This window comes from Mrakia frigida (assembly GCF_051309035.1).
Source record: "Mrakia frigida strain ATCC 22029 unplaced genomic scaffold BDY24scaffold_48, whole genome shotgun sequence".
Classification (NCBI taxonomy): Eukaryota; Fungi; Basidiomycota; class Tremellomycetes; order Cystofilobasidiales; family Mrakiaceae; genus Mrakia; species Mrakia frigida.
The window spans coordinates 3,793-27,458 of NW_027481233.1; the positions used below are offsets into that span (position 1 = coordinate 3,793).

Consider the following 23,666-nt stretch of genomic DNA (forward strand, 5'->3'; position numbering starts at 1 on the left):
TCCTCCCTCTCTCGAATCGTTTCGTCCCATACGAGGATCTTCGTGTCAGCCTCGTCCACTCATGGTCAATCCTCCTACCCCCGCATCCCTTTCCAACCACGTTAAACTCCGCCCTTCAGCTTCAGCTCAACCTCGAGCTCGACCTCATCAAGACCTCCTGCTTTCTGCGAGGCCGATGCAATGGGAGAGGTAGAGAATAAAGAGAGCATTCGATTTTGTTTTCGTCTCAGTTGGTTCCGATTCCGATCTGTACAAACGAAGAAGGGGAACGAAGGGAGGAAGGGGACGGTCAGCTTGAGCTCGGTCGATTCAATCGTGTCCTTCCCTCCTTCTGTGCTAGCTCGTTCCTCCCCATCATCTCTTCCTCTCCGCTGTGTCTCGTTGGCACCAAATACGGCTTCGATCTGGCCCGAAGTCCCAGCAGCTCCTCGTTCAAGAAGAAGAACGAGAGCTCGGAAAGAGGGAAGGGGAAGGACAATGAAAAGAAGTCGAAGCTGAAGCTCACCTTTGTTTTAAGCCAAAGGACTGATCAACTTGATCAGGCTGGGCTGAGGGTTCGACTGACGCATTCCGACGACGATGATGAATCTGATCGAGTGTAACGCAAGCCAAACGAACGAGGAAAGGGGGAAGGGGATGGGGAGGACAGGAAGGAGGTCAGCTTCGTTCGATTCCCTTCCTTCGAGCTCGACAGCTCCGTCGGTTGAGCAACGGAAGCTGGAGCAAGCTCGAGGACAGTATAGAGAAAAGGCTAGTACGCACGGGATCCATCCGTACATGAGGACGAGCTATACGATCCATCGGAAGGGACGAAAGGAAAGGAAAAGAACGAGAGGTCAGCTCAACGTTGGCGTCCCTTCCTCCTTCCTCCTCCTCTCCCGTTCCCTCTCCCTCTCGGTCTTATGTTGCTCATCGTTGCACGACTCGAGACGCTTGTAACTCACCCTTCCAACGTCAACAGCCTTAGTGATTCGCTCCTGTTCCATCGCAATCGCAAGGAGGTCAGCTCGTTCGTCTCTCTCCCTCCTCCTTCTTTCGTTCCTTCAAGAGGGAAAGAAAGGAAGCTCAACGTACCTTGTTCTCGTCGCTGAAAGCCATGATGATGAAGTGAGGGGAGAAAGGGAGAAGAGGTGGGGTGGGTGGGTGGAGTCGGTGGGTGAAGGGGTGGTGGGGTAGGGCAGGGAGGAGGGAAGAAGGGTGAGCTCGCAAAGAAGCAGGACGATTTCGGACTCAGATCGAGGAGAGGTGACGAGGCCTGACTTTTCCTCGATGTAAATATGTCTAGATCTCGCCTCTGTCTTATTCTTCTCTCTCGAGTCGTCAAAGCCAGGCGCTCGACGTACGTTGGGCTCTCGCGTTGGGATGAAAGAGCGAGCGAAAGAGACGGTAAAACGAGCGCGTCGAGAGGAGCAGGAGAACGAAGTCCGAACAGGATTCGTCAAAAGGAAAATCATGATAGACAAAGAGACTCGACACTCTCGCGTTCGAGCTCGACCAAAAAAAAAAGGGGGAAGGGAAGAGAAGAGAGGGAAAGAAAAGGGGAGGGGAGGGGGAGAGATGGCACGAACGGGCGAACGAAGAAGTGTTCAAGCGGCGCGAAAAGTTTCTAAGCAAAAGCAAGACGAAAGGGACGGAAAATGCTAGAGAAGACGTGTTTTAAAAGGGTGTGCAGTTGTGTGGAAAGATTGGGGTGGGAAGAAAGAAAATGGGTTGAGAAACAAAGGCGAGAAGCGATTTAGAGCTTCTGGACCTTGAGTCCGTCCTTCCAGAAGGTGAAGTAAGGGGTGGTTCCGTCCTCTCGGTAGTTGAGGAGAGCAACCTGTCCCGAAGGGTCCATGGACTCTCCTGAAAGAAAGGGGAGAACGCAAAGAGGGAAGGAGGGTCAGTTCGAGCTCAAAGGGAACGAGGACGGGGTCGAGCGACGCAGAGATGGATGCGGTGGTAGTCGAAGGAGAACGAGGTACTAACCAGTGTAAGCCTCGTAGTCCTTGAAGTTTCCAAGGATCTTCTTGGCAAGACCCTGAGCTCGCTTCTCGAAAGCCTTGACCTCCTCGTCAGACTTTCCGGCGGCGACGAGAGCGGCCTTGAGGGACTTCATGTAGTCTGTGGCCAGGTTGGAATCGAGGTGTCGAGTGAGTGAGTGTGGTTGGGTAGGAGGAAGGTAATGGTGATGGCAGGCAGGGCAGGGAAGGAGAGATGGGAGCGACCACGAGGAGCAGGGACGAAGGGAGAGAGAAGAGGGAAGTTGAGAAAACGAGAGTCAGCTCAGCTGGAGACGAACAGCCAGATTAGCGAGACAGGATAAAGGAAGCAAGACTCACCCTTGAGGTAGATCATGTAGGACTTCTTGTCGAAGGTGGTGGGCTGCAATCGCATGGCGGAGATAACGTTGTTGACGACGGAAGATCCGGACTCGAGGTCCTCCTCAGCCTCCTCAGCGGAAGCGTTGGCTCCTATGGAAGTGAAAAGCGATGGGAAAGAGATGGGAAGGAAGGAAGGGAGAAAGTCAGCTCATCGCTTCCAGGGCTCGAGAGAAGGCGAGTCTGCGGTCCGCGACTCGTCTCGACGAGGAACAGCTCGTTCCGTTCCTCCGACTCGAGCTATCCTCGGATATGGCTCGAGCCATCCCAACAGTCGGTAGAGGATAGAGGAAAGTTAGAGCTCTACTAACCGATGTTGACCTCTCCCTCCTTGATGGTGATCATGTCACAGTTGACCTCGACGCAAGAGTCGTCAACCTCGACAACGTCGTAGGCATCGGTGAAGAGCTCGTCTCCGGTAAGGACTGATGGTGGTGAAGATAAAGTGGAGGCGGAGAGGGTAGACGGAAGAGTCGGGAGAGCGGGGAGGAAGTTCGAAGGACGCGAGGGAAAGTTGAGTGACGGAGGTTGAGGAGAAGCGAGGAGAGGAACGATTCCAGGCGTGCGACAGGAGGGAGAGCGACCGAAGAAAGTAATGGGTGGATGAGAGGGTCGTAGTGAGAGGAGAGGAGGGCGAGAGGCGAGGAGGAGAGCGGGAAGAAGGCGACAAAAGGGGGGGTGGGAAAGAGGGAAGGAGGAAAGAAGTCAGCTCGAGCTTCCCCCTTTTTTTTCGCTGGCATCCCACCACCTCCCGACTGTCGCTCCAACATATCTACCACTAGCAGATGTATGGAAGAGCACTCACTGTCGCCTAAGGAAGTTCAGAACAACGAAAAGAAGCAAACAACAACGAGAAGAAGGAGAAGAACGTGGTCAGCTCTCGTTCTCCTTCCTTTTCCATCCGCTTCGTTCCTTCGAAGGAGGCTCTACCATCGCGAGAGGCATACTCACTGAAAAGAAGCATTGTAGGTAGAAGGGAGGAAGGAAGGGGAGAGAAGGGAAAGGGAGAGAGGAGAAGGAGGGAGAGGAAGTTGTGGTTGAGATTCAAGAAACGAGTCCGAACGAAGGGAAAAAGTGAGAAGGGGGCGGGCTCACAGCAATGTGGCGTCCCTTGTCTGCGAAAAATCGCGTCGCTCCCGTCAGGGTCCTGCAGCTTGGGTTGAACGAAGCAAGGGAAGTCGGAGGTACTGATGAAGCACACTTTCATCTCGTTTGCGGAAGGTCTGCTTGAAAGGGAGGAGTCGCGGCGTCCCCGACGCATCGTCGGCCGTCCTTCCTCGAACGCACTCTGTCTCGTCGCTTCGTCGTATTTTCAGCGAGAGACGCAGTCAGAGTGTATAATGCCAGTTTGATTTCAGGCTCCCAGCGAGATAGAACGTAGACCGAAGGGGAAGGCGCCGCCTAAGGAAGGAGCGACGCGCGCGTCTCCACGTCTGCTCTCTTCTCTCTCTCCGTCCGCTCTACTCTGCTACGTTCCGGTGGTACTGTCAGCCAAGCTCCTTTTTTTTCTTCCTACTCCTGTTAATAAACGAATCGGTTCCATCGGGCGGCAGAGCAAGGAACACAGAGATACGGAACGAAAGAAAGACGAAACCAAATCGAAGGCGGCGAGACGAAATGAGATATGACACGGGCAGACAGTAAGGGCACATAGATTGCGAGACCAGGACATAAACAAAATCAAGGAAGAGACGTAAAGAGATAAAGATGAACAAGAGAGCAGAGCCGCGAGCGACGAGTGCGAGCGAAAGAGAAAACGAGAGAAGCGGTCGTCGACCAACGTCCCCCGGCGTTCCCAGCAAATACAGCGTCAACGGGCTGTGAAGGAAGAGTAAGAAAGAAACATTAAGCATGTGATCTTTTGGAAGCGAAGACGCGGTCAGATCGTGGAGCTCGCAAGAACTCACCGACGCGGTCCCAACCCTCCGCTCTCACGACCTCTCCGACTTGACGACCTCTCTACGTCGACGATGCGACCGATCCAGATCTGAAAAGAGGGGGGAAAAGGAAGTAAGTGGGAGGGGGGGCATGTTCAGCTTTCCTCTCGAGCTTCGAACCGTGAGACGAAGTCGAGCAACGAGGGGAGGAGGACGAACCGAAGGAACACTTCGAAGATGGTTTCGTTTCCCGTGAGGGGTCTAAAAAGATGGAAAAAACCCGTTCGTTAGCAAAAATACGATGGAAGATAAGAGAGAAAGTCGAGAGCGGTCAGAGTGAGAAAGGAAAAAAAGACTCACCTCGCGTCGAACGCGTTCAGATCCATTCCTCCAAACGCAAGAGCCGACCGAACTTCCGCCACCGGACAGTCCACCATCGAATCAATCGGCGTCATCTGCTCCGTATCCTCTTGAAACCTCCAGTGACAGATCAAGCACGACGGCCGACTCCCCTCTCTCCACTCTTCCCTCCTGTTCCCAACCTCCTTCAACTTCAAGCTCTTCTTCCCTTCTTCATCGTTCTCCACCCACCCCGACCATTCCGCTACAGGATCATCATGCCCGAACCTCCACGAGACTTCCGTCGAAACAGGGAGGTGAGGAGCGAGGCGTTCCAGTCGTCGAACGTTGAGTCGCATCTCGAGGTCGTTGAGGCCTGGGAGTCCTCCGACGAGAGGGAGATCCGTCTTGAGCGAAGGTCGATGCTGGTACATGAGCTCGAGGCACTCGGGCTTGCAACCGATGGTGACGTCGAGGGTGAGACTTGGGGTGACGGTGCAGGCGAACTCGAGCATTCGAAGGGATTTGAACTCGGCGAAGGCGGAGAGGGTGGTGTCCTGGAGGGAGAGAGGAGAGAGAGAGGAGGAAGGAATGTTCAGCGAGAGTCCCAGAACGATAGTCGAGATGGAGATGTACTCACCCAGTCCTGAAGAGACGAGATAGAGAGCGGGAATCGAGAAGTCAGCAAGACGACACGCGTTCGACGAGCCAACGAGCAAGACGACGGATCGACTCACCTGCCAACCAAAGCTCGCATTCCAGTACCTCGGCTCCAGGACAAGGTTCCTCACCGCTCCAACTACCTGTGCCAGCGACACGACCATCGGCCGACTAAGGATGCATTCGTCCAACACGAACGCGACCCTCGACAGCTCTCCATCCCCATCCAACTTCTGATCGATGCTGACCTGCTCGAACGAAATCTCACTCCACTCGTTGAGAAACTCCTCGACTGACTCCTCGACAGATCCAGGGATATTGATCCAGTTGGCTCTCGAGAGGAAGAACGTCGGATCCTCCTCCTCCCCCTCCTTCTCCTTCCTGATGTCGATCGAGATGGCCTCGACGGTAGGGTAAAGGGCTGAGAGTGTACTGGTCCAAGGGAGAATGGCCTCTGCTGTGGCTGGGTCGAGTTCGATATCGAGGTATTTGAGGTTAGGGAGGAGTTGGATGAGGAAGGGAGGAACGACGCGTGAGTCCAGGGAGACGGAGATGGAGACGACGGTGTCCCCGAACTGGTCGAAGCGAGAGACAAGTTCCGATCCAAAGTCATCATGGTCGAGGCCGAGTTCCACTTCGAATGTGAGGGGACGAGGACGAGGAGGAGTGGGGAGCGAGGAAGAGGGGAGGGTGAACGCGTCGAGGGAGAAGGTTGACCGATTGACGAGACCGTCGATATCGGCTACGGCGACGGAGGGGTTGCTTCGGAGAGCATTGAGGAGAGGTTTGACGAGCATCCAAGGAGGGAGGGAGATCCGGTCGAGTCCTGGCATCTTTTCGAGAGCGTAGAGGACGGGATCGAGGAGGGAAGGGGTGATGGCCTGGTATTCCTCGTCGGTCGAGAGCCTGAGATCTCTAGATGTGGACAGAGAGAGTGAAACAACGACAGTTCTTCAGATCTTCCGACTTTTGAAACGAAGAGCGGCATTTGAACGAACCTGATAGCAGGAGCAACGCAAGGGTCGTCCGCTCTTGCTCGAAGGAGTTCGAGGTGAATCGGTTTCGAAAGATTGATCTCTAGGCCTTGGAAGTATCTACTGCAGCATGCCTGTACGCATCAAACCATCGCAACCAACGCTTGTGATCAGCAAGAGCTCAAGCGACGGTGAAGAAGCGGGAGCAAACAAGAACGAAGGCAGGAAAGGTCGTCGAGCTCACCTCTCGCAGAGTTTTGCAAGTCAAGGAGACAGGGAGAGCTTCGCCGTTCTCTCCTTCGTCCAAATCGATGAGACTGATGACATGGAGCAGGATCTCGGTGGGAAGCTGTGAGTAAAGGCGGAGACAGGGACGGATGAGCTTCAGCTCGAAAGAGAGGGAAGGAATGAAGGGTGAGCTCGAACGAACTTCGAGGATTTGGCATCGTCCGTGGACCTGAAAGTGTAGAGGAAGAGGTCAGCACGAGTTCCCTGCTGAGAAAGAAGAAAGAGTAGAAGCTCACCTTCTGAGGAGTCAGGTTGGGGTTTGCCATCGTTTGTTCGTCGTCGTGGTTTGGGAGGAAGGGAGAGGGAAGGAAGGAGAGTAGAAGCTCACACCTCGAAACTGCGCTTCTTTCCCGACAGAAGGGGAAGAAAAAAATGCTTTCTTTTTTTTCGTATTGTTGGACCTGATTCCTAGGAGTGTTTGGAAGACTTTCGAAAGTCAGGAAGGGCGAGAGCTGGTCCTGTGGCTGAAACGACGACGACGAAGCTCGCTCTGTCGCTCGAAGATTTCCCGCCCTCTCTCTCCTCATCAGCTCTCGCTCGAAGCCAGAGGATCCCAAGAGAAACATGCAATGCTATCAATCATGAACGTGTAGGTAAAACATCAGAGAACAGAACATTGACCGACCGAAACGAAGACGAGAAACAAAGAACCACCAACAAGAGCAATCGCAACGCGACGACCACACGTTCTCGAGTCTTGTTCCCGTTCTCAACCAAAAGTCTAGCAAGAACGAATGAACGAGGGACGAGCGACTCTACACTCCGCCTATCGGCCCTTCATCCCTCCCACCAAACTCTTCTTCTCCCCTCCCGCTCCTCCGTTCTTCGCCAACTCGAACCGACTCACTCCCGCCCCTGCCCCTCCCCCACCACCGGTCCTCAAAACCCCGTACGGGTCAAGCATCCTCGCTCTCTTCTTCTCCTTGTTCCTGTGCTTCTTCTTCCCTCCTGGGTTCGGCGAAGGAAGAGGGACGTTGGCGCTGGAGTTGGAGTTGGAGTGGTGGAGGGAGGAAGGAGGGAGCTGATGCTTCGGTTTCGAGGTTGAGGAGGGCTTGGAGTTGGGGTTCAGGGGGAAGGGAAGAGCTGAGGAAGGGTGGGAGGAAGAAGGGTTGGTGGGTAGGCGAGAAGGAGAAGGTTGAGTAGGCTGGGTGGGTTGGGAAGGAGCTGGTGGTTCGTCGTCTTCGTCGTCCTCGTCCTCGTCCGATCCCGAAGAGGATTCTTCAGGAGCCGCTTTGACTTCCGAGTGAGGTCGTTTGACTCCGTTGGTGATGGTGGTAGTCGTCGCTCCTCCTCCGTTCACGAACGGCAGTCTCGACGGTCCTGCTACTGGCTGTTCTCTCTCCTGCTGCTGGTTCTGCTGTTTCCTCTCGATCGGCTTCCCTGTATCCAAGTTGGCTGGCGAGAAGGGGTTCTTCGGTTGCTGCTTGGCTGCTGGCGTCGAGTTGATGGCTCGAGAGAGGGCGTCTCCCTTCTCCCTCACGTAGAAGAGAACGTAGGCGTCCGAGAGACCGAGAGGAGCCTTTCCGGAGGTCGAGACCGACGAGTCGTCCATGTATCCCCAACGTTTCGAGTCGGTCGAACGAACGTGAGCGACGTAGTGACCGGAGTGAGGACCTCCTCCCGAGTGGCAGACGACGGCGTAGAGGGAGTAGCGAGCTCCGTGCTGGAAGAGGGAAGAAAGGAAAGGGACAGACGAAGGTCAGCAAGGGAACGAAAGGACGAAGAAGAGAAGGGGGAAAGGAGGGAGGCAACGAACCTGACCGACCGACATGTACGGGCTGATGTCGAAGTTCTGATCGTACGAGATCCGATCTCGAATCTTCCCTCCGGTAGGCGTGAACCTCTTGAGATGGACGACCAGAGCCTTGGGAGCCTCGTCGATGGTAAGTTGCTTGGTAGCGTTGACGAGGACCTTGCACCTGAAAGCGAAGACGAAACGAAAAACGGAAGGCGTTCAGCTTCCCGTTTTTGTCTCCTCCCTCCTTCCGAAAAGAAGGTGCATCCACTCACTTCTCGCACTTGTACTTGTTCGCACCCTCGAGTCTATCCATCTTGACGAACTTGTCGAACGCTCCCTTGACGCTGCTGCAGGACCGAACCTCAACGGAGAGATCGAGGAACGCGTCGAAGGTGTCGGACGGGTGGTTACATTTCGAGCAGGTGACTCTGGAACGAAGACGACCTCCGAAGAGTTGATGGATCGAAGAGGTATACTTGAGATCTCCGTTGATGTTCCTGCGAAGGAAAAGAAAGGGACAGAAGAGGTTGAGGAAGGAAGAGGGAGAGGTCAGCTCGAGCTCTCGACGGGGAGGGACGCGCAAGAGTCCTCTCGATTAGAGCTAGAAACGAAGGATAAAGCTGGACTTCAAACTCACTTGGGGTTCCCGTGCATCCAGAGCTCCGAGTTCTGCAGCCCATCGATCAAGAAACGAAGGAACTCGTGCGAATCCTCCTGTCGTCCGGTTCTCAACGGCTTTGCGATCTCTACATCAGCCCATAAGCAACCCGGACCAAAGTCAGTGACCCACCATCTCCTCACCCTCCCTCCCTGCTCACCCTACAACGCAAGCTCAGGACTCACTCTTGAGGTTATTAGCAATGAGACTGGGATAGTAGGACCCTGAGGTAGAGGGTTTGTCGAACGACCAGACGTGAACGAGCCTCATCGAACACATGGTACAGTAATCTCCCTTCTGTTTGAGCTTGCCTGTTCATCCGTTTCGCATCAAAAGATAACGCGTAGGATCAGCATACACACTCAAACTCAACGAGAACGAGAGCTCAACCTCCCTCCTTCAACCTCCCTCTCCCTGCTTCCCTCTCTCCTCCGTGTCCCACCACCAACATGAAAACACGTTCGAAACAGCAACTCACAAGCTCCCTGCTCATGCATCAGCAACAAATTCGCCAACCCAGGAGTGTGAATCACAGCTTGAAGGACCGAATTGAGGTAGCAGGTGTTTCCGTGGTTGCTGAGTCCCTGGCCCAGCGAGCGAGCTGTTTCGGGGAACGAGAGCGGAATGGGACCTGAGTAGAGAGCGTTGGAGGACTTTTTGGTTTTGGAAGGGGACGCAGTGGGAGGAGGAAGGACGGAGGAGGTTGAAGAGGAGGAGGGGTCGAGTTTGGGCTGGGTTTGGAACGAACGAACGAACCGAACGAGAGGAGGAGAGGGAAGGGAGGAGAGGCGAGGCGAAGCGGGTCAGCTCTCGCTCGTTCTCTTCCCTCCTTCTTCTATACATCTCTGAGAGCTCGAGCCCACGCTTCAACGCGTATATAAACTCACCTTGGGCAAAGGATTAACCTCAATCCACCCTCTCTCACTCGGGTCCTTCTCCTTATCCAGCTCGTTCACCACCCTCCCCGTCTCCTTGAACTCCAACGGTTCCGCCAACAAAGCTTTCAAAGCACCACTGTCCCTGGATCCACCTCCGTTCCCGTTGAGGAGGGAGAAGGGTTGGAAGGTTCCTGGCATGGAGGTCGAGACGGCTGCCATTGGACGAAGACGAGGGAAGCTGAGGAGGGAGAGGGAGGAGCTTCTTCGTGGGTGGTGGAGGCGAGGCTGGAAGCAAGCGAGCGAAATCCTTTTCAAAAGGATGGTCGTTCGAGACGGAAGAGGTCGTGAAAGGGAAGGAGAAAAGGAAGAAGGGAAGGAGACGGGAGGTGGGAGGGAGAAGGGAGGGAGGGAGGGAGGGAAAAGGTGAAGGTGAGGTCGAGATTCGAGAAAGAGTTTTCACGCGAAGTCCGTGTCTTCGTTACCGAGGAAGAGCCGTCGTTGAACATTTTTCAGGTACGTGAAGGACGCTAGGGCTACTGGGACGGAGTCCTGAGTCTATGGTATCGCGAAAATTGAGAGAAAAATGTGAGGGAGGGGTCTGGGGACGCGTTTGCATCCCTTCCGTCGTCGAGGAGACGATGCTTGTTCTTCTTCTTCTTCTTCGCGTTGAAGCACCTCTTTGGTGTAGCCTCGGGAGCGTAAGCTCACCGCAAAGAGACGGAGTTAGACAGCCAAGCCCGATTCCGACTCCACACCGATCCTTCTTCCAACTCAACTCTCGCCCGTCGCGTTCGTCTCTTTTCCCCTCCTCTCCTCTCCTCGTTCCTCTCCTTGCGTCCTTTCCTCTTTCAATCAGCCTTCTCTTCTGCCCTCGCATGAAGCTGTGCCAATCGCTCTACCAATCCTGATCTACGCAAAGATCCTGCTCCCAACATCAAAGATCCTGCTCCCTCTCCCTTCCTCCTTTCTCACATACTCCTATCTCCATAAACCCCCCTGACCCTCCCCTCGAACGCCCTAACCATCATCCCACTCGCCGTCCCAAAAAATACGCCCGACGCTAGGGCTGAAGTCTGCGAGTTGAAGGACCAGGTGAGGTCCAGCGTGACGAGAGTGGGTCCCATGTCCGCTGGCAGGACTGAAGATTGAGACGGACTGGGTTGGACGGGGACAGCTGGGCGGAATGTCCCTGCGAGGATCAAAGAGGAGCAGAGGAGCAAGGGTCAGGGAAAGGGGAGAGAGAGAGAGACGGGACGAGAGGAGAGGAGAGGAGGAGCGGAGGGAGAAGGCGACGAACAGGTTGTGATGAGTGTTTTGAACAGCGGTGTTGAGGATGCGATGGCCTATTGGAAGAAGGAAAGAGAGAAGGAGAGGAACAAAGAAGAAGAGGAGGACGAAGAACAAAAAAAAAAAAACGAGGCGACGGAACGCGATCAGCGACGTCCTCCCTCCCTCCCTCCTTCCTTCTTTCGTCGTTTCGCACTCACCTCCACAGAATCAAACGGTCTCCCTTTAACTTTACTAACATACCCTTCCGAGAACCCCATGAACCCGATCCGCAGCTCGGCTTCTACGTCGAAGGGCTGGTCGTGAGATATCCGGGAAAGGGTTGAAGATGAAGGCGAGGAGGTGAGGGAACTTGGGGTTGATGGAGAGAGGACGGTCGATTCCGTACAGAACGGCACGAACTTGGAGTAGGAAGGTACGTTGGCTACTATGGAGTAGAGTTCACGGGGGGTGTAGCTTCAACGCCGTCGAACAACAACGAAACGAAAGAAAGAAAGAAAGAAAGAAAGATCGAGAAGTGAGCTCACGCCTCCTCCTTCTCTCTTTTGCCCTCTCCTTTCCCTCGAAAAAAAAAGGGTAAACCCACTCACGGCAGAATCTTCTCTTCCACGTAATGATGCTCATCCCCATCAGGACCTCCTCCAGTCGTCGTCCTCCCTGTAGAACTCGAGGAGGACGCTAAAGGCGAAACGGACGAGAGGAGGGAGGGCAGGGAGGGGAGCGTGAAGAATGGCCGACGAGCTTGAACTGGGAGGATCGGACGAGAGAGAGCAAGCGTGCGAGGGAGGAGTTTGAGCGACATGGCCGGTGGGAGAAGAAAGGGGGAGGGTTTGGAGGAGGTGCTGGTCGTTTGTGGGAGAAGGAAGGAAACGTTCGAGCTCAACGTTTCATTGAGTCTTCCTTCTTTCGATTTGAAGCTCACCTTCTTCTTCCTTCCAACCACATCTCACCCTTCAAACCCTTCATATCCCGCATGTCCTCTCCCTGCTCCTCTACCTCCGTTTCCAACTCCCTCTTCAACTCCTCCCGCTCAAGCTCCTCTCCCGGACCCCCTTCAGCCCTCCCGCTCACCCGTCTCGCTCCTCCCTCCAACCTCCCTGGTCTTCATTTCTACCCCTCTCTCCTGCCTTCCTCTCTCACGTCTTCTCTCCTCCAGTCTATCGCTCGTTCGGAGTTGTTCTTGGGTGGAAAGAGGGACCAAGTGATGCTTTTCGGGGATGAAATCTTGCCTCGTTGGATGAAGGAGGGGTTGGAGAGCGTGAGGAGCGCTTTAGAGCTGAAGGGAGTAGAGGAAGAGGGTTTGTTAGAGAGAGTTTTTAATGGGAGAGGTAAGGGGAGACAAGGTGAGCCTTGAGAAGGGACGTGGGTTTGGGGGAACGAGGGGAGGAGACGAGACGCTGACGAGAGACGCGTTCTTTTTTGGTTTCGCAAAAGTGATCCTGAATCTCTACAAACCTGGTGTTCGACCTTCTCCCGCATTCCCTCTATTTGCCCCTCACTCTTCCTTCTCCTTTCTGAAACTCTCTCGTTCCTTTCTCGCTACTCAACAGCAAGGAATCACGCCTCACATCGACCTCCCTCACCGCTACGACACTCCCATCCTCTCCGTCTCTTTGCTCTCCGGGACGTCATTTCTCCTTCGACGGCCTAGAGACGACGAAACAGAGTGGACCGAGCATCGTTTCTGGCTCCCAGAAGGTAGTGTGCTGATCCTGGATGGGGAGGCGCGGTGGGAGTGGGAGCATGGGATTGAGGTGCGTTTCAGTGTTCAGCCCTTCCTTTTCCTCTTTTACTTTTCTCAGTTTTTCTATCAAAAGAGAAAGAATATGTGCTAACGCGTTTTGCGTTCGTTTTGCATGTGTAGGCGCGGGAGGGCGACAACGTCGAAGACCCGGACGCGGAGGGAGGGAGTTCCTGGAGGGGAAGGGGGACGAGGGTGAGTTTGACGTTCAGGTGGATGAAGGAAGGGGCGGATGTGGTTGGTGGCGAGGGGATGGAACCTATGGATAGGGAGTGAGTGTGTTTTGTGAGATGGAAGGGAAGAGAGGAAGGAAAGAGAGAGAGCGGGAAAGGGAGGACGCGTCCATCGCAAGCGTTTCTGGGCGTTCGCTCGTTGTTTTTGATTCGTGCTTTCTTTCGAAAGTGGTGAGACTTGAGGATGTAAGGAAGGTACTTTGACATTCGCTTTCCTCTTTCTCCCTCAGAGCTATGTAGATTCGACGCGTTCTCGCTCTAGTCCCTCCCGCAGGCCGTCGTCGATCTCTTTCTCTCGAAGTTCGTCACCTCCTCCCAAAAAAGCTTCCTTCTCATCCGACCTCTCCTCTTCGTTCCCAGCTCCTCAAAAACCTCAAGCAGGAAAACTTCCGGGGACAAATCTCATCCCAAATCTCAAAACAACCCAAGCCCTCGTCTTCCCTCGGTCACCTCAAACCACCACCACTCCCTTCAGCCCAACATGTTCTTCCCCCGCTCCTTCTTCCTCCTCTTCACCACCCTCCTCGCCTTCCTCCTGATCTCCAGCCCCTCTGTCGTAAAAGGTTCGTTCTGAAACAAAGAAACCAAAAGAGAAGAGAGCCAAGGAAGCTGGAACCGCAAGCTCACCCTTCCTTCGCTCCCTTTCGTTCGTTTCTCCCTATAGCCAAAGAAATCACCGAGTACGCCGTCGATATTGGGTTCTGCTCTCCTTTCTACTGTACCTTCGGTGCGTTCTGCCTATCTCTCGCCCTCTTTCACGCTCCTCCTTTACCTCCTTCTTCGCCTCCAACCCTCTCTTCCTCCTCCCTCGTTTCGTTTCGTTCTGACCTTTGTTGTTCGCTCGCTCGCATCCTCAGCCGGCTGCTGCGGCGGAGCTGCCGACGGATGGAAATCCTGCCGACGGGGTTACGACGATCTGACTTACATCGGTGAGTTCGTCTCTCTCAAGGTTGTTCGCGAAGGAGGAAGAGTCGAGCTGAACGGCTTTGTCGTTTGCTTGCTTGATTGTAGGATGGAACGGATGTATCGAGCAGCTTGCTACTTAGATGGGACGAAGTTGGGAGGAATGGAGCGTCGACGCTGGTACGTTGATTGGGAGAAGGAGGAGGGAGGAGGGAATGAGCTTGGAAGCGAACGAGGAGAAGGGGGAGAGGGAGTTCGAGCTGGATCTAGATGGTTGGACTTGCACTGCTTGGAATGGATTGCGGTGGAGAGCGGACTGGGAAAGCTCTTGTGCGAGCGTGCCCGGAGGAGGAGGGGAGGGAGAGGAAGAGGAGGGAAGGAAGGGAGGGAGGTTGAGCTCGAGGGCTGAATGGGCTGAAGGGGAGGAGGCCGGGAGCCAGAGAGAGAGAGAGAGAAAGGGCTCGTTCAGCTTTACTTTCTGGGAGGTGCGATTGGACTGTAGGACGACGGTGAACTTTTCTTCTTCAGAAGCTCGACTTCTAGACCAGTGAATCGTGAGCTCAGGCTCGAGACTCACGAACGAGTCGACGCCGACGTCCCCTCCCTCCCTTCGCCCTCTCGTCGCTGCGTCTCTCGTGGCCAGCTCCTCTCAGTACCCCACTCATCTTCTCATCGACGTACCAAAATTATGGAAAGGCTGGTTCGAGAGCGGAAGACGAAAGGAAAGAAGAGAGGAGAGGAAACCGAAGGAGAGGAGAGGATCAAGGACGCGTCGGACAGCCGTTCAGCTTCGAGATCGATACTCTCAGAACCAAACTCTCGTTCTAGGATTCAGTAGGCGAGCTAGAAGAGCTTCTTACGGTTTCTGGGGTCATAGGAGGCTCGACAGGCGTATGCGAGAGGAGCAAAGAGTGACGACGACGCGATGCTCGTTCGTTCAACCGTTCTCTTTCACCCTCACTCTAGAGATGAGCTTTTTTTTTTTACGACAGGGTAGACTAAATCAAAGAGCTTTACATTGAAAGAGCACTTTCCTGAAAAAGGAACAGAAATCAACTCGAAATGAGCTCGCACTCTGCCCTCCTCCCTTCCGGCCTTCCCTCTCTTCCTCCTCAACGTCCATCTCCCTCCTCCACCATGTCCAAGCCCGGTCCCGAAGCCAGACTCCTCCGTGCCGCCCTCGACTTTGTCCTCCGTCGGAAACGCGACCCTTCGCTCCCTCCTAAACCTCCCTCCGAATGGTGGCTCTCGACGAAACCGTATCGGAAACCGTTCGTGTACACCTTCCTTCTCGCCGGACTCGGAACGACCGACTTTGTCGTCACGGGCTTCAACACGCGAGCGCTCGAGCTCAGTCGTAGGAAAATCTTCATCATGGAGCAGTTCTTGGAGAGGTTGGAGAAGGAGAAGCTGTTTGCTTCCGGTGGAGGAGGAGGAGGAGAAGGGCACGAGGAGGAGGGCTCGTTGAGTCGGACGGAGGTGAATCTGGCGCTGTACGGGTTGGGACTGGACGAGATTGAAGGTGGGGAGGATGAGGTGGCTGCGGAGGCTGGAATGATCGAGGAGGAGAGGAGGAGGAAGGAACGAAGAGTGATGCTGGAGAGGGAGAGGAGGAGGAAGGAAGGGCAATCGAAGGAGGAGGAGACCACGGTGAGCTTCACTCTTTTTTGGATCGGCTCGTTCCTCGTTGTTTTCGCTCCTTTTGTGGCTCGCTCTCTGACAAGGACGGCTCTCACTGGGGCCCTTAACTCACTCGTGTATCTACACTTCGCTTTCTTCTTCTCAATCAGGTTCAAGCGGAAACCCTGGAGGATCGAGTCAAGCAATGTTCGTCCTCTCCTTCCCTTCCTCTCACCCTCTCCTCCTCCTCTCCCCTCTCCCTAATCCAACTCGACCCCAAACTAAACGAACTCCCTCTCTCCTCTTTCCCTTTCCCTGCCTCTCTCTCTCCCTTGCTTCTTCTCTCAACAGGGACGTCTTTCCTCGCCGAGGGCGACTCAACCTCGGAAGCGAAGTGGGGAGACTGGAAGACTCGAGTGCACCAGACTGTGCCGAAGCGTCCAATCGAGCTGGTCAAGGAGCCGGAGGATAGGAGGAAGTGGGCTACGCAGTTCTTGTAGAGAGGGAGAGGGGGGGTTGAATGGAAGTGAAGGATCATCGAGTGGTTGAGATAGAGGAAGGAGAGAGAGAGAACAAAGAGAGGGAGAGGCAGGAAAGAGAGAGAATAGAGAAAAGGAGGAGTACCTGTCTTGATACTCAAAGAGCGGGTGCTGAGGTTAAGAAGTTCGCTCTCGAAGGAAGGAGGAAAGACGGAGACGCGTCGTCTGTCGTGTTTCGTCGCTCCCGTTCAGAACTCGGCGCTTCTGCCAAACCTTGGTTCTATGGCAACCTTCTCTTCCTCTGAAGCTATCTCTTGGTCTCTTTTCATTCACATTTAGGCTGCAGCAGCTGGAGGAGCCGAGCTCGCCCATTCCTTCTTTCCTCCCTCTCTTGCCTGTTGCCTCGTTTCTTTCCGGAGAGCGAACTTATAAAGTCGTCAAAGTCATCGCAGATAGTCTACACACCTCAGTCCGCTACTCTCCACCCAGCATGATACCCTCAAACTTCTCTGTCGTGAGCCCTTCTGTTCCATCTCGCTCTTCGACGACCTGATCACAAGGAATGAACCAGAACGAGCACAAGGAGGGTCAGCTTCAGTTTCAATCTCCTCGACCAGAAGCCAAAGTTCTCTCCGGTGAAGGCCCGGGAGCAAGTGGGCGAGAAGGAAACGAGACGGAAAGAAGGGAGAGATGGAGAAGGGAATCGAGAGCTCACCTTGCTCACGTCCGCTGCGATTTGGAAGTAGCTCAATGCACTCGCATGGAGGGTCATCAGCTCCGGAGGAGCTCCCATAGGACACCAGTTAATGAGAGCCATAGGCGTGGAGGTTCGACCGTCTTTGTGGGTCTATTAGAGAAGGAGGGAAGGAGAAGGGCGAGGTGAGCTCATGAGCTCGTTCCGTCTTCGTTTACTTCCTCTTCTCCCAGCGATACCATAAAGGAGCGAAGTAGATGGAAAACTCACAAGCTGGTACGAGACTACGACATATCTCGGCGAGTTCGAAGGAAGTTCCTCTGCCAGCTCTTCGACGTCAGCAAAATCAGAGAAGGTCTCGTCCTCTTCGATGATGAGCTTCACTTTGTTGATCTTGACTGTAAGCGACAGAAAACGCGCATACATCCCAACAACACAACGTCAGCACCTTCCTTATAGCTTACACTTGGGGTTCTCGGAAGCCGGGTCTTGCTTCTGAGAGAGGAAGGAAGGAGAGAGAACGCACAAGAGATCGCGGAGTGGCCTAAGGCCTTTGAGAAACGGAAGGCCTTGAGGGAAGCAGTTACGGAAGGAGGGATGTCGACGGTTTTACTCTGGACGGAAGAAAGATGAGAGTGGAATTAGCGTGAGGGGAGGAAGAGGAGAAGGGAGAAAGGGAAGAAGACGAACCATCCTGGCGGTTTGAAGGGAACGAAGGGGAGGAGAGGTGAGCTCAAACGAAGGAGGCGATTCCTCGGACCCTTTCAGGCGCAACTGCTATACATTCTGCCAGACGAGTAGATCGGACAGAGTCTAGAAGAGGTGAAAGGATACCCACTCCTCCAAATATATATATCTATCTACTTCGAGCCTCCGGCTCAAGACCAAGACCTTCCCGAACAGCGATCGTCTCGCTCTTCCCTCCCTCCCTCCTCCTGACCTCCAACCAACACCATCTCTCCCCTCCCTTGCCCTCCCTCCCCTTCCCTGCCATGCGACACACTCTCCCCCGCCTCCTCTACCTTCCTTGCTCTCGATCTCGAATCGCCTCTCCGACTCAAATCTCCTCACTCATCCATCACGCCAACAAAGCGTCGACCTGTCCTGCTCACGGCTCAAACTGCACCTCCTGCTCGTCTTCGTCCACCTCCCCTTCCTCCTACACTTCTCAACTGAACTTAGTCTCTGGATTGAGGAAGATGTCTTCGTTGGGAGTAGGGAACAGAGGCGACAAGGAGTATGCTTTTGAAGTTTCTGCTTCCAATCTTCGATTCGGGGATGGGGTGACTCGAGAAGTTGGGATGGATCTGGTCAACATGGGAGCGAAGAAGGTCGGAGTTTTCACGGATGCTACTGTTGCTCGACTGGAGCCGATGAAAGTTGTGAGTCCATCTCTCGTTGTTTGTAGTCGAGAAGGGTGGTGAGCTTCGTCGAGCCAGTCGAAGCGTCGGGGCGAGCCGCGAGCTCATATTTCGTTTCCCTGCTTTTTTACCTAGGTCATTGCAAGCCTGGAGGAGAATGGGATCGACTACGAAGTTTTTGATAGGTGTAGGGTTGAGCCGACGGATGCTTCGTGAGTTCACACGGGGGAAAGGTCGGACGACGCGTCAAAACGAAGGCCGACTCTTGTTTCCTTTCAAAGTTGGGAAGAGGCGATCGCTTGGTCGAGGGAGAGGGACTGCTCGCACTTCTTGGCTGTTGGAGGAGGTTCGGTCATTGATACCACCAAAGGTTCGTCCCTCTGTCCTCTCGAAGTCCGTCGTCGAAACTGACGAGACTGTTTCCGGTTCTTCAGCTGCCAACCTGTTCGTCTCTTCTCTCACTCTCCACTTTGCTCTTCCACTGATTCGTGTTTTGTTTCATTCAGCTTCTCCGTCTACCGAGACTCACCTCTTCTCGACTTCATCAACGCTCCTGTCGGAAAGGGTCTTCCCGTCACGCGTCCTCTTCGACCTCTCATCGCCAGTTCGTGTCTCTGATCTCTTCATCTTCATCCTCTCACGGTGACTAACCATTCTCTATCGAAATATCGCAGTCCCTACGACAGCGGGAACAGGCTCGGAAACCACCGGTGCCGCGATCGTCGACATTCCTTCGCTTCGATTCAAAACAGGAATCGCTTCTCGAGCACTTCGTCCGACTCTGGGAATCGTCGACAGCAGGAACACTAAGAGCTGCCCGAGGAGTGTGAACATGAGTGCTGGGTTGGACGTGGTAAGTCGTTCTTCGCTCTTCAGTCGAGCAAGGGGAGGAGAATTCAAGACTCACACGACGCGTCGTCCGCTTTCTTTCGACGCAGCTCTTCCACGCTCTGGAGTCCTACACTGCGATCCCTTACGACCAAAGATCGCCGAGACCTCAGAACCCGATCGATCGACCTGCTTATCAGGTGAGCTCCTCTGCGAGTATAGAGAAACGAAGGTCGAACGAAAACTGACGCGCGCGTCTTTTTTTATCCTCGTTGACAGGGACGAAACCCCAGTCAGTTTGATTCGCTTCTCCTCGTTCTTTCCCTCATTCTGACAAGTTCTACTCTTCTCAGTCTCCGACGTCTTCTCTCTCTGGGCTCTCAAAACAACTGTCGAGATGCTCCCTCGAGTTCTCCAGGACGAGGACGACGCTGAAGCTCGAAAGCAGATGCTCCTCGCTGCGACGGTACGCTCAACTCTCTTTCCCTCTTTCAGTCCTTTCTGCCTGACACCTTCTTCACATTTTCCTTGACCCTCTAGTTCGCAGGAGTCGGATTCGGAACCGCTGGAGTTCATCTCTGCCACGCTGCTTCCTACCCCATCTCCTCTCACAACAAACTCGGCCCTCAGTACACTCAGAAGGGAGGATACGAAGGACTGGGAGCTCCCATCATTCCACATGGCATCTCTGTCGCTTTGGTATGTCCTTTCGACCCATCGTTTTGCTGGTCGTTCTTTGTCGCGTCTGACCCTTTCGCTTTTCGACTCAGTCCGCTCCCTCCGTCTTCGCTTTCACAGCGCCCTCCTCTCCGGATCGTCACCAAGAGATCCTCGATATCTTCGGCTCCTTCTCAAGAAACGGAGCGAGCCCGACTTCGAGCTCAGTAGCAGATGGGAGTCTGGGAGCGAGAGTGAGGGAGAGCGTCGTCGAGTTCCTGGATTCGCTTGGTGGAATGCCTCGTGGGTTGGAGGGAGTCGGTTACGGAGTAGGAGACTTGGATGCGTTGGTCGAGGGGATGCTGGTGAGTTCGAAACTCGCTGATGGTTTCGAAAGGAGAGAAGAAGGAAGAAAGGAACTGGAACGAAGAGCCAGAGCTGACTCGCGTCGTTCCTTCTCTCTCTCATTGCTTCAGCCTCAAAAACGTGTTGTCAACTTGGCTCCCAACATTGCTCAGCAGGAAACGGAAGAGAGGAGGGATCAGCTGAAGGGTATTCTGACCGATTCGCTGAGGTGGTGAAAGTAGAGAACGCGTTGTGCTTAGCACCCTCTCTCCCTCGTTGTCTCGGTATCATCTCTATCAATGTACTGGTAGAATGAAATCTCTCCTTACAACTCATATGATTTAGCCCGCGATAGATCTCGTGTGATGGGCACGCTCAGGACGAAGACTCTCTGCACTGAGCTTTGAAAGGGAAAAGGCGAGGGAGCGACGCGTCGCTGGAGCGTACTCTTCCTCTTCTCGACGGCTTTCGAGCTGTGGGTCCGACTGACAACCAGATTTCGGGGTCTGTACATCAGCATGTGTATACCTGCCGAAGATCTAGCCGAGGGTTAGTGGCTTCGAACGGGAGGAAAGCAACGCGTCGGTCCCTCTCAGGAAGACCTGAGGGTCGAGGATTCCATCTTGGCTGCTTGAGTTCGCACCTTCCCTGTCCTATGTTCAAATCAAACGCCTGTTGTCTGTAAAGTAGCTTGAGAGGCAGAAGCGAACGAGCCCAGAAGAGAGGGAAAGGAAGAGAGGAACGAATGCGTCCGTTCGCTCGCCATCGTTCCGGAGCTTCTCTCTCCCTTGACTTCTGTTCTCCTCTCTTTCGAAGGCGGACTGAAGAATACATGAGATTCGGCGCAGAACTGGAACGGATCTAGCGGAACCATACGTCAGATCGGTTGACGAAACAAAGGAGGCCAGTGTTTGTTTCCGCGGGGGAAGGAAGGAGGGGAAGCCAGCTGATTCTTGAACGATTTCGCTCACACGAGCACCTCTCTCCCCTCAACCACAACTCCCACGCACCTGCTTCTTTCCCTCGAATCAACCTTACCACCTCCGCTGTCGCCTCGTAGAACAAGGAGCATCAAGGTCAACGTAGAAGCGGAGGACCAGCCAACCTCTTCCTCCTCCCTCCTCCTCCTCCCTCCCCGGCGAAACGGTTTCCCTTCCTCTACAGGATTCTGCTCTACCCTTCCTCCCGTGAGTCTTTTCTCTCTTCGTTCCTACGGCTTGTCGGGTCCTCTCGATGGCGATTATCGCATCTGGTGGTGCAAGAGGAGAGCGGATAAGCTATTGGAGAGAGGGCCTTTTCGAAGCTCATCATGACGGTTCTTGCTCTTATCGGGCAAGAACCTGTGTAGGACAAGGAACATTAATGTTCTTTCGCAGCTCGTAGTGTAGACGAGTAGAAGAGGGGTAGGCTCTAGACCTGAAGGAGGAAGATCTGCTGGGAAGGAGGAGAAGGGAGCAATCTGCTTGGAGGGAGAGAAGGGAACGCGGGGTGGGCTGAGACTCTCCGACTTGTCGAGTCCTGTTATCTGCCTCTCCTTGCTTCCCTGCTCTCGTCGTTTCCTAGTAGAGGACAAGACTCTACATCTACCTTTTACGGAAGATCCTTCGCCTCCTGCTCTCCTAGCCCCCCTGAAAAGAAGGAGCCCGACTCACGCCCTCTTCCATCGTCAAAATCGGAGTCGGCTGACTCCTCGTATCTTGTCTTCTTCCTCTTCTGCAGCTTCATCTCCCTTTCCTTCCATGGCTCACAGACTCGCTTCTCTACTCCTGAGACCAGTCCGATCCTCTTCAACCCTCGCCGCTGCCTTCGTCTCAACCCCGTCGAGTCCGTCGTCAAATTCGAATCAGCCCAACCTCGACTCCAGTTCGGACGAAGTTCTTCTTCTCGAGGATGGCAAGGAAGCAGATCTTCAGGTATGCCCTTTTTCTTCGACTACGATCCCTACTGTTCTGACAGCTGCTGACGATTTTGTTGTTCGAAATCTCAGCTACTCCTCTCTCCCGACGTCTCGACCTCTCTTCGACACCTTCTCACCATCCTCCATCCTCCCAAAAGCGATCCCAAGCTCACTTTAAAGATCGCTACCTTCCTCCTCAACCCGCCTCGCTCTTCTCCGCTATCAACTACCCCTGCATCATCGCCCAAACCACACACTCGGACGAAACAGGAATCAGGTCGCGCCGCCGTCACCCTTCTTCTCGGACTCACCTCCCTCCTCTCACGTCCCCAGACTCTCGAAGAAGATGAGAAGTACCTCGAGAAGCTCATAGAGACTCTCGTCGGCATCTTCGTCAAGGGAGGAGTCCGACCACCAGCCGCTGGTTGTGGAAAGTCGTCCGACTTGGAGGAGGAGGTCGCAGTCGCTATCCTCGGAGCAGGGAAGGAGACGAGAGCTATGTGCGGCTCAAGATCTGTCTGGGAGCTGTCGAGGGTTGTTGTCGAAAGGCTGGAAGGTTGGATAGTCGAGAAGCAGCAGTCGCAGGAAGCCGTCGATACGGAAGTAAAGGATCGCCGTCGAGTTCGGATCCGAATCACAACAACCTACCTCCTCGCTCTCCTCGCCTCCTCTTCAACCCCCGCCCCTACACCACCCTCTGTAATCACTCCACGTGTGTCGAAATCGGAAGCCCTCTTCGCCAAATGCATCGATCTCGGACTCTCAATCTCCCTCGTCGGCGCGTCTCCTTCGAATCCCTCCCTCTCCTCTCCCCACGACTCCCAAGCGTCCTCCCTCGTCTGGAAATCCCGGAAGAGACTCGAGCTCTCTGGTCACGCGTCACTCGCTACCGTTGGGCTTCCCTCGAATGGCGGGGGATACGAGAGGTGGGACGGGGGAGCTGGAGAGAGGGCGCGTCGGGCGGAGGAGAAGGTTCGGAGGGTGAAAATGATTGCAGGAGAGGAGAAGGCGGGAATGAGAAGCAGGAGAAGCTTGAGCCGTCTGGATGAGAGTAGGATGGGTGATGAGGGAGGGGATCTGCTTGATGGTGAGTCTATTGCGACCGGTTTGTTTCCTCTGTCTCTCGAGTCGCCCCCTGACGCGACGCTCTGATTTTGATCTTGTCAGCACCGCGAAGATTACGAGGAAAGAAGACAGTTGACCAGAGGAGAGGAACCTATACTCGTTCGAGTGGATCGTCGACCGCTTCGAGCTCAGGGCCAACGACTCCGACGGCTGGTTTCGCCTCGCTGAGGCTCGTCGATTGCCCTTTCCCACACCACTCCCACAACGATCCTACCTCCCTCGCCTCCCTCTCGTCCTCGAATCAGTCGATGAGAAGTCAATCCACCACCTCCCTTCCTTCTCTCAACAAGAAGCCCTCCATTCACCTCCTGAACATGGTCGCGTCTCCTCCCCTCTCGTCCAACTCATCCCTCCCTCGAGACCATCGAAACGACGTCCGCCTTCCCACCTCCTCAGCTCTCAAAGCTTCCACTCCCACTCCTCTTCCAAACCTCTGCAACCAAAACGGAATCTTCTCCCCGGCTCAATCGTCCATCGAGCCGCCTCTCTCTCCCTCCGCCGAAACGGAATCGGTCTACGAACGAGGATCCAGACTTCTTCGTCGGTCGGTCTCTCGACTCGCCCTAACCTTCATTCAGCAAACTCCCTCGTCGCCTCCTCCTTCTCCTCCAACCTCTCCTTCTTCCCCATCTCCCTCCCTCCCAACCGAAGCACGAGGACGACCCTCGATCCGAATCTCGTCCCTCGGCCAGTCGTCCTTCTCCTCCGGATCCTCCCTCCTCTC

General features: G+C 54.5%; 10 protein-coding genes across 10 annotated transcripts; 4 read left to right on the forward strand and 6 right to left on the reverse strand.

Annotated features, from left to right (window-relative positions):
• Positions 1–512: 512 nt before the first annotated feature.
• TOM7 (Tom7p) lies at positions 513–1,098 on the reverse strand (the record flags this gene model as incomplete). Its single annotated transcript, XM_076643924.1, has 4 exons — positions 513–588; positions 763–788; positions 945–977; positions 1,075–1,098. The coding sequence occupies 4 exons, from the start codon at positions 1,096–1,098 to the stop codon at positions 513–515; spliced, it is 159 nt and encodes a 52-aa protein (XP_076492394.1).
• Positions 1,099–1,434: 336 nt separating this feature from the next.
• TMA19 (Tma19p) lies at positions 1,435–3,398 on the reverse strand. Its single transcript, XM_076642423.1, has 6 exons — positions 3,308–3,398; positions 3,231–3,232; positions 2,672–2,785; positions 2,322–2,453; positions 1,969–2,103; positions 1,435–1,845 (listed from the first exon to the last, which is right to left on the reverse strand). Exons 1-6 carry the CDS (start codon positions 3,322–3,324, stop codon positions 1,736–1,738), a joined length of 510 nt encoding a protein of 169 aa, XP_076492395.1. The 5' UTR covers positions 3,325–3,398; the 3' UTR covers positions 1,435–1,735.
• A 506-nt stretch (positions 3,399–3,904) lies between these two features.
• BDY24DRAFT_403802 (uncharacterized protein) lies at positions 3,905–6,777 on the reverse strand. Its single transcript, XM_076642424.1, has 8 exons — positions 6,735–6,777; positions 6,641–6,667; positions 6,455–6,559; positions 6,235–6,344; positions 5,314–6,151; positions 5,217–5,222; positions 4,598–5,133; positions 3,905–4,498 (listed from the first exon to the last, which is right to left on the reverse strand). The coding sequence occupies exons 1-8, from the start codon at positions 6,762–6,764 to the stop codon at positions 4,393–4,395; spliced, it is 1,758 nt and encodes a 585-aa protein (XP_076492396.1). The 5' UTR covers positions 6,765–6,777; the 3' UTR covers positions 3,905–4,392.
• A 121-nt stretch (positions 6,778–6,898) lies between these two features.
• On the reverse strand, positions 6,899–10,265 carry BDY24DRAFT_224192 (uncharacterized protein). Its single transcript, XM_076636579.1, has 7 exons — positions 9,782–10,265; positions 9,373–9,625; positions 9,080–9,205; positions 8,874–8,982; positions 8,509–8,733; positions 8,255–8,417; positions 6,899–8,161 (listed from the first exon to the last, which is right to left on the reverse strand). Exons 1-7 carry the CDS (start codon positions 9,989–9,991, stop codon positions 7,265–7,267), a joined length of 1,983 nt encoding a protein of 660 aa, XP_076492397.1. The 5' UTR covers positions 9,992–10,265; the 3' UTR covers positions 6,899–7,264.
• A 35-nt stretch (positions 10,266–10,300) lies between these two features.
• On the reverse strand, positions 10,301–11,928 carry COQ10 (ubiquinone-binding protein COQ10). Its single transcript, XM_076642425.1, has 4 exons — positions 11,650–11,928; positions 11,260–11,515; positions 11,070–11,115; positions 10,301–10,961 (listed from the first exon to the last, which is right to left on the reverse strand). Exons 1-4 carry the CDS (start codon positions 11,859–11,861, stop codon positions 10,741–10,743), a joined length of 735 nt encoding a protein of 244 aa, XP_076492398.1. The 5' UTR covers positions 11,862–11,928; the 3' UTR covers positions 10,301–10,740.
• A 21-nt stretch (positions 11,929–11,949) lies between these two features.
• Positions 11,950–13,527, forward strand: BDY24DRAFT_224317 (uncharacterized protein). The gene is made up of 4 exons (XM_076636581.1): positions 11,950–12,402; positions 12,494–12,519; positions 12,610–12,813; positions 12,924–13,527. The coding sequence occupies exons 1-4, from the start codon at positions 12,033–12,035 to the stop codon at positions 13,074–13,076; spliced, it is 753 nt and encodes a 250-aa protein (XP_076492399.1). The 5' UTR covers positions 11,950–12,032; the 3' UTR covers positions 13,077–13,527.
• Positions 13,515–14,079, forward strand: BDY24DRAFT_419043 (uncharacterized protein; the record flags this gene model as incomplete). Its single annotated transcript, XM_076643925.1, has 4 exons — positions 13,515–13,596; positions 13,698–13,760; positions 13,891–13,962; positions 14,045–14,079. The coding sequence occupies 4 exons, from the start codon at positions 13,515–13,517 to the stop codon at positions 14,077–14,079; spliced, it is 252 nt and encodes an 83-aa protein (XP_076492400.1).
• Positions 14,080–15,296: 1,217 nt separating this feature from the next.
• On the forward strand, positions 15,297–16,456 carry BDY24DRAFT_403821 (uncharacterized protein). Its single transcript, XM_076642426.1, has 2 exons — positions 15,297–15,763; positions 15,908–16,456. Exons 1-2 carry the CDS (start codon positions 15,311–15,313, stop codon positions 16,103–16,105), a joined length of 651 nt encoding a protein of 216 aa, XP_076492401.1. The 5' UTR covers positions 15,297–15,310; the 3' UTR covers positions 16,106–16,456.
• Positions 16,457–17,437, reverse strand: AIM7 (Aim7p). The gene is made up of 5 exons (XM_076642427.1): positions 17,420–17,437; positions 17,256–17,343; positions 17,000–17,127; positions 16,751–16,882; positions 16,457–16,584 (listed from the first exon to the last, which is right to left on the reverse strand). The coding sequence occupies exons 1-5, from the start codon at positions 17,420–17,422 to the stop codon at positions 16,510–16,512; spliced, it is 426 nt and encodes a 141-aa protein (XP_076492402.1). The 5' UTR covers positions 17,423–17,437; the 3' UTR covers positions 16,457–16,509.
• A 5-nt stretch (positions 17,438–17,442) lies between these two features.
• On the forward strand, positions 17,443–20,270 carry BDY24DRAFT_224253 (hydroxyacid-oxoacid transhydrogenase). The gene is made up of 12 exons (XM_076636580.1): positions 17,443–18,111; positions 18,226–18,302; positions 18,372–18,460; positions 18,525–18,534; positions 18,597–18,694; positions 18,765–18,943; positions 19,029–19,118; positions 19,198–19,210; positions 19,272–19,384; positions 19,459–19,617; positions 19,689–19,940; positions 20,052–20,270. Exons 1-12 carry the CDS (start codon positions 17,722–17,724, stop codon positions 20,154–20,156), a joined length of 1,575 nt encoding a protein of 524 aa, XP_076492403.1. The 5' UTR covers positions 17,443–17,721; the 3' UTR covers positions 20,157–20,270.
• The last annotated feature ends 3,396 nt before the right edge of the window (positions 20,271–23,666 follow it).

Bases quoted from the DNA above. Each gene is read 5' to 3' on its own strand.
- AIM7 (XM_076642427.1), bottom strand. The intron at 16,883-16,999 runs GTGAGTTTTCCA...CTTCTCTAATAG, and splicing joins TCGTAGTCTCGTACCAGCTT to ACCCACAAAGACGGTCGAAC. The intron at 16,585-16,750 runs GTGAGCTCTCGA...CCTTGTGATCAG, and splicing joins TCGCAGCGGACGTGAGCAAG to GTCGTCGAAGAGCGAGATGG.
- BDY24DRAFT_224192 (XM_076636579.1), bottom strand. From the start codon at position 9,991: ATGGCAGCCGTCTCGACCTCCATGCCAGGAACCTTCCAACCCTTCTCC. The intron at 8,418-8,508 runs GTGAGTGGATGC...CTTCGCTTTCAG, and splicing joins AACAAGTACAAGTGCGAGAA to GTGCAAGGTCCTCGTCAACG. The intron at 8,162-8,254 runs GTTCGTTGCCTC...TCCCTCTTCCAG, and splicing joins CGTACATGTCGGTCGGTCAG to CACGGAGCTCGCTACTCCCT.
- COQ10 (XM_076642425.1), bottom strand. From the start codon at position 11,861: ATGTCGCTCAAACTCCTCCCTCGCACGCTTGCTCTCTCTCGTCCGATC. The intron at 11,516-11,649 runs GTGAGTGGGTTT...ACGGCGTTGAAG, and splicing joins GTGGAAGAGAAGATTCTGCC to CTACACCCCCCGTGAACTCT. The intron at 11,116-11,259 runs GTGAGTGCGAAA...TTCTTCCAATAG, and splicing joins GACCGTTTGATTCTGTGGAG to GCCATCGCATCCTCAACACC.
- BDY24DRAFT_224253 (XM_076636580.1), top strand. From the start codon at position 17,722: ATGCGACACACTCTCCCCCGCCTCCTCTACCTTCCTTGCTCTCGATCT. The intron at 18,303-18,371 runs GTGAGTTCACAC...TTCCTTTCAAAG, and splicing joins GTTGAGCCGACGGATGCTTC to TTGGGAAGAGGCGATCGCTT. The intron at 19,385-19,458 runs GTACGCTCAACT...TTGACCCTCTAG, and splicing joins AGATGCTCCTCGCTGCGACG to TTCGCAGGAGTCGGATTCGG.
- BDY24DRAFT_403802 (XM_076642424.1), bottom strand. From the start codon at position 6,764: ATGGCAAACCCCAACCTGACTCCTCAGAAG. The intron at 6,345-6,454 runs GTGAGCTCGACG...TGATGCGTACAG, and splicing joins CTTGCAAAACTCTGCGAGAG to GCATGCTGCAGTAGATACTT. The intron at 6,152-6,234 runs GTTCGTTCAAAT...GTCCACATCTAG, and splicing joins TGCGTTGCTCCTGCTATCAG to AGATCTCAGGCTCTCGACCG.
- TMA19 (XM_076642423.1), bottom strand. The intron at 2,104-2,321 runs GTGAGTCTTGCT...ACCTGGCCACAG, and splicing joins CTACATGATCTACCTCAAGG to ACTACATGAAGTCCCTCAAG. The intron at 1,846-1,968 runs GTTAGTACCTCG...CCTTTCTTTCAG, and splicing joins GGACTACGAGGCTTACACTG to GAGAGTCCATGGACCCTTCG.
- BDY24DRAFT_403821 (XM_076642426.1), top strand. From the start codon at position 15,311: ATGGAGCAGTTCTTGGAGAGGTTGGAGAAGGAGAAGCTGTTTGCTTCC. The intron at 15,764-15,907 runs GTTCGTCCTCTC...TTCTCTCAACAG, and splicing joins GGAGGATCGAGTCAAGCAAT to GGACGTCTTTCCTCGCCGAG.
- BDY24DRAFT_224317 (XM_076636581.1), top strand. From the start codon at position 12,033: ATGTCCTCTCCCTGCTCCTCTACCTCCGTTTCCAACTCCCTCTTCAAC. The intron at 12,520-12,609 runs GTTCGACCTTCT...GCTACTCAACAG, and splicing joins TGAATCTCTACAAACCTGGT to CAAGGAATCACGCCTCACAT. The intron at 12,814-12,923 runs GTGCGTTTCAGT...TTGCATGTGTAG, and splicing joins AGTGGGAGCATGGGATTGAG to GCGCGGGAGGGCGACAACGT.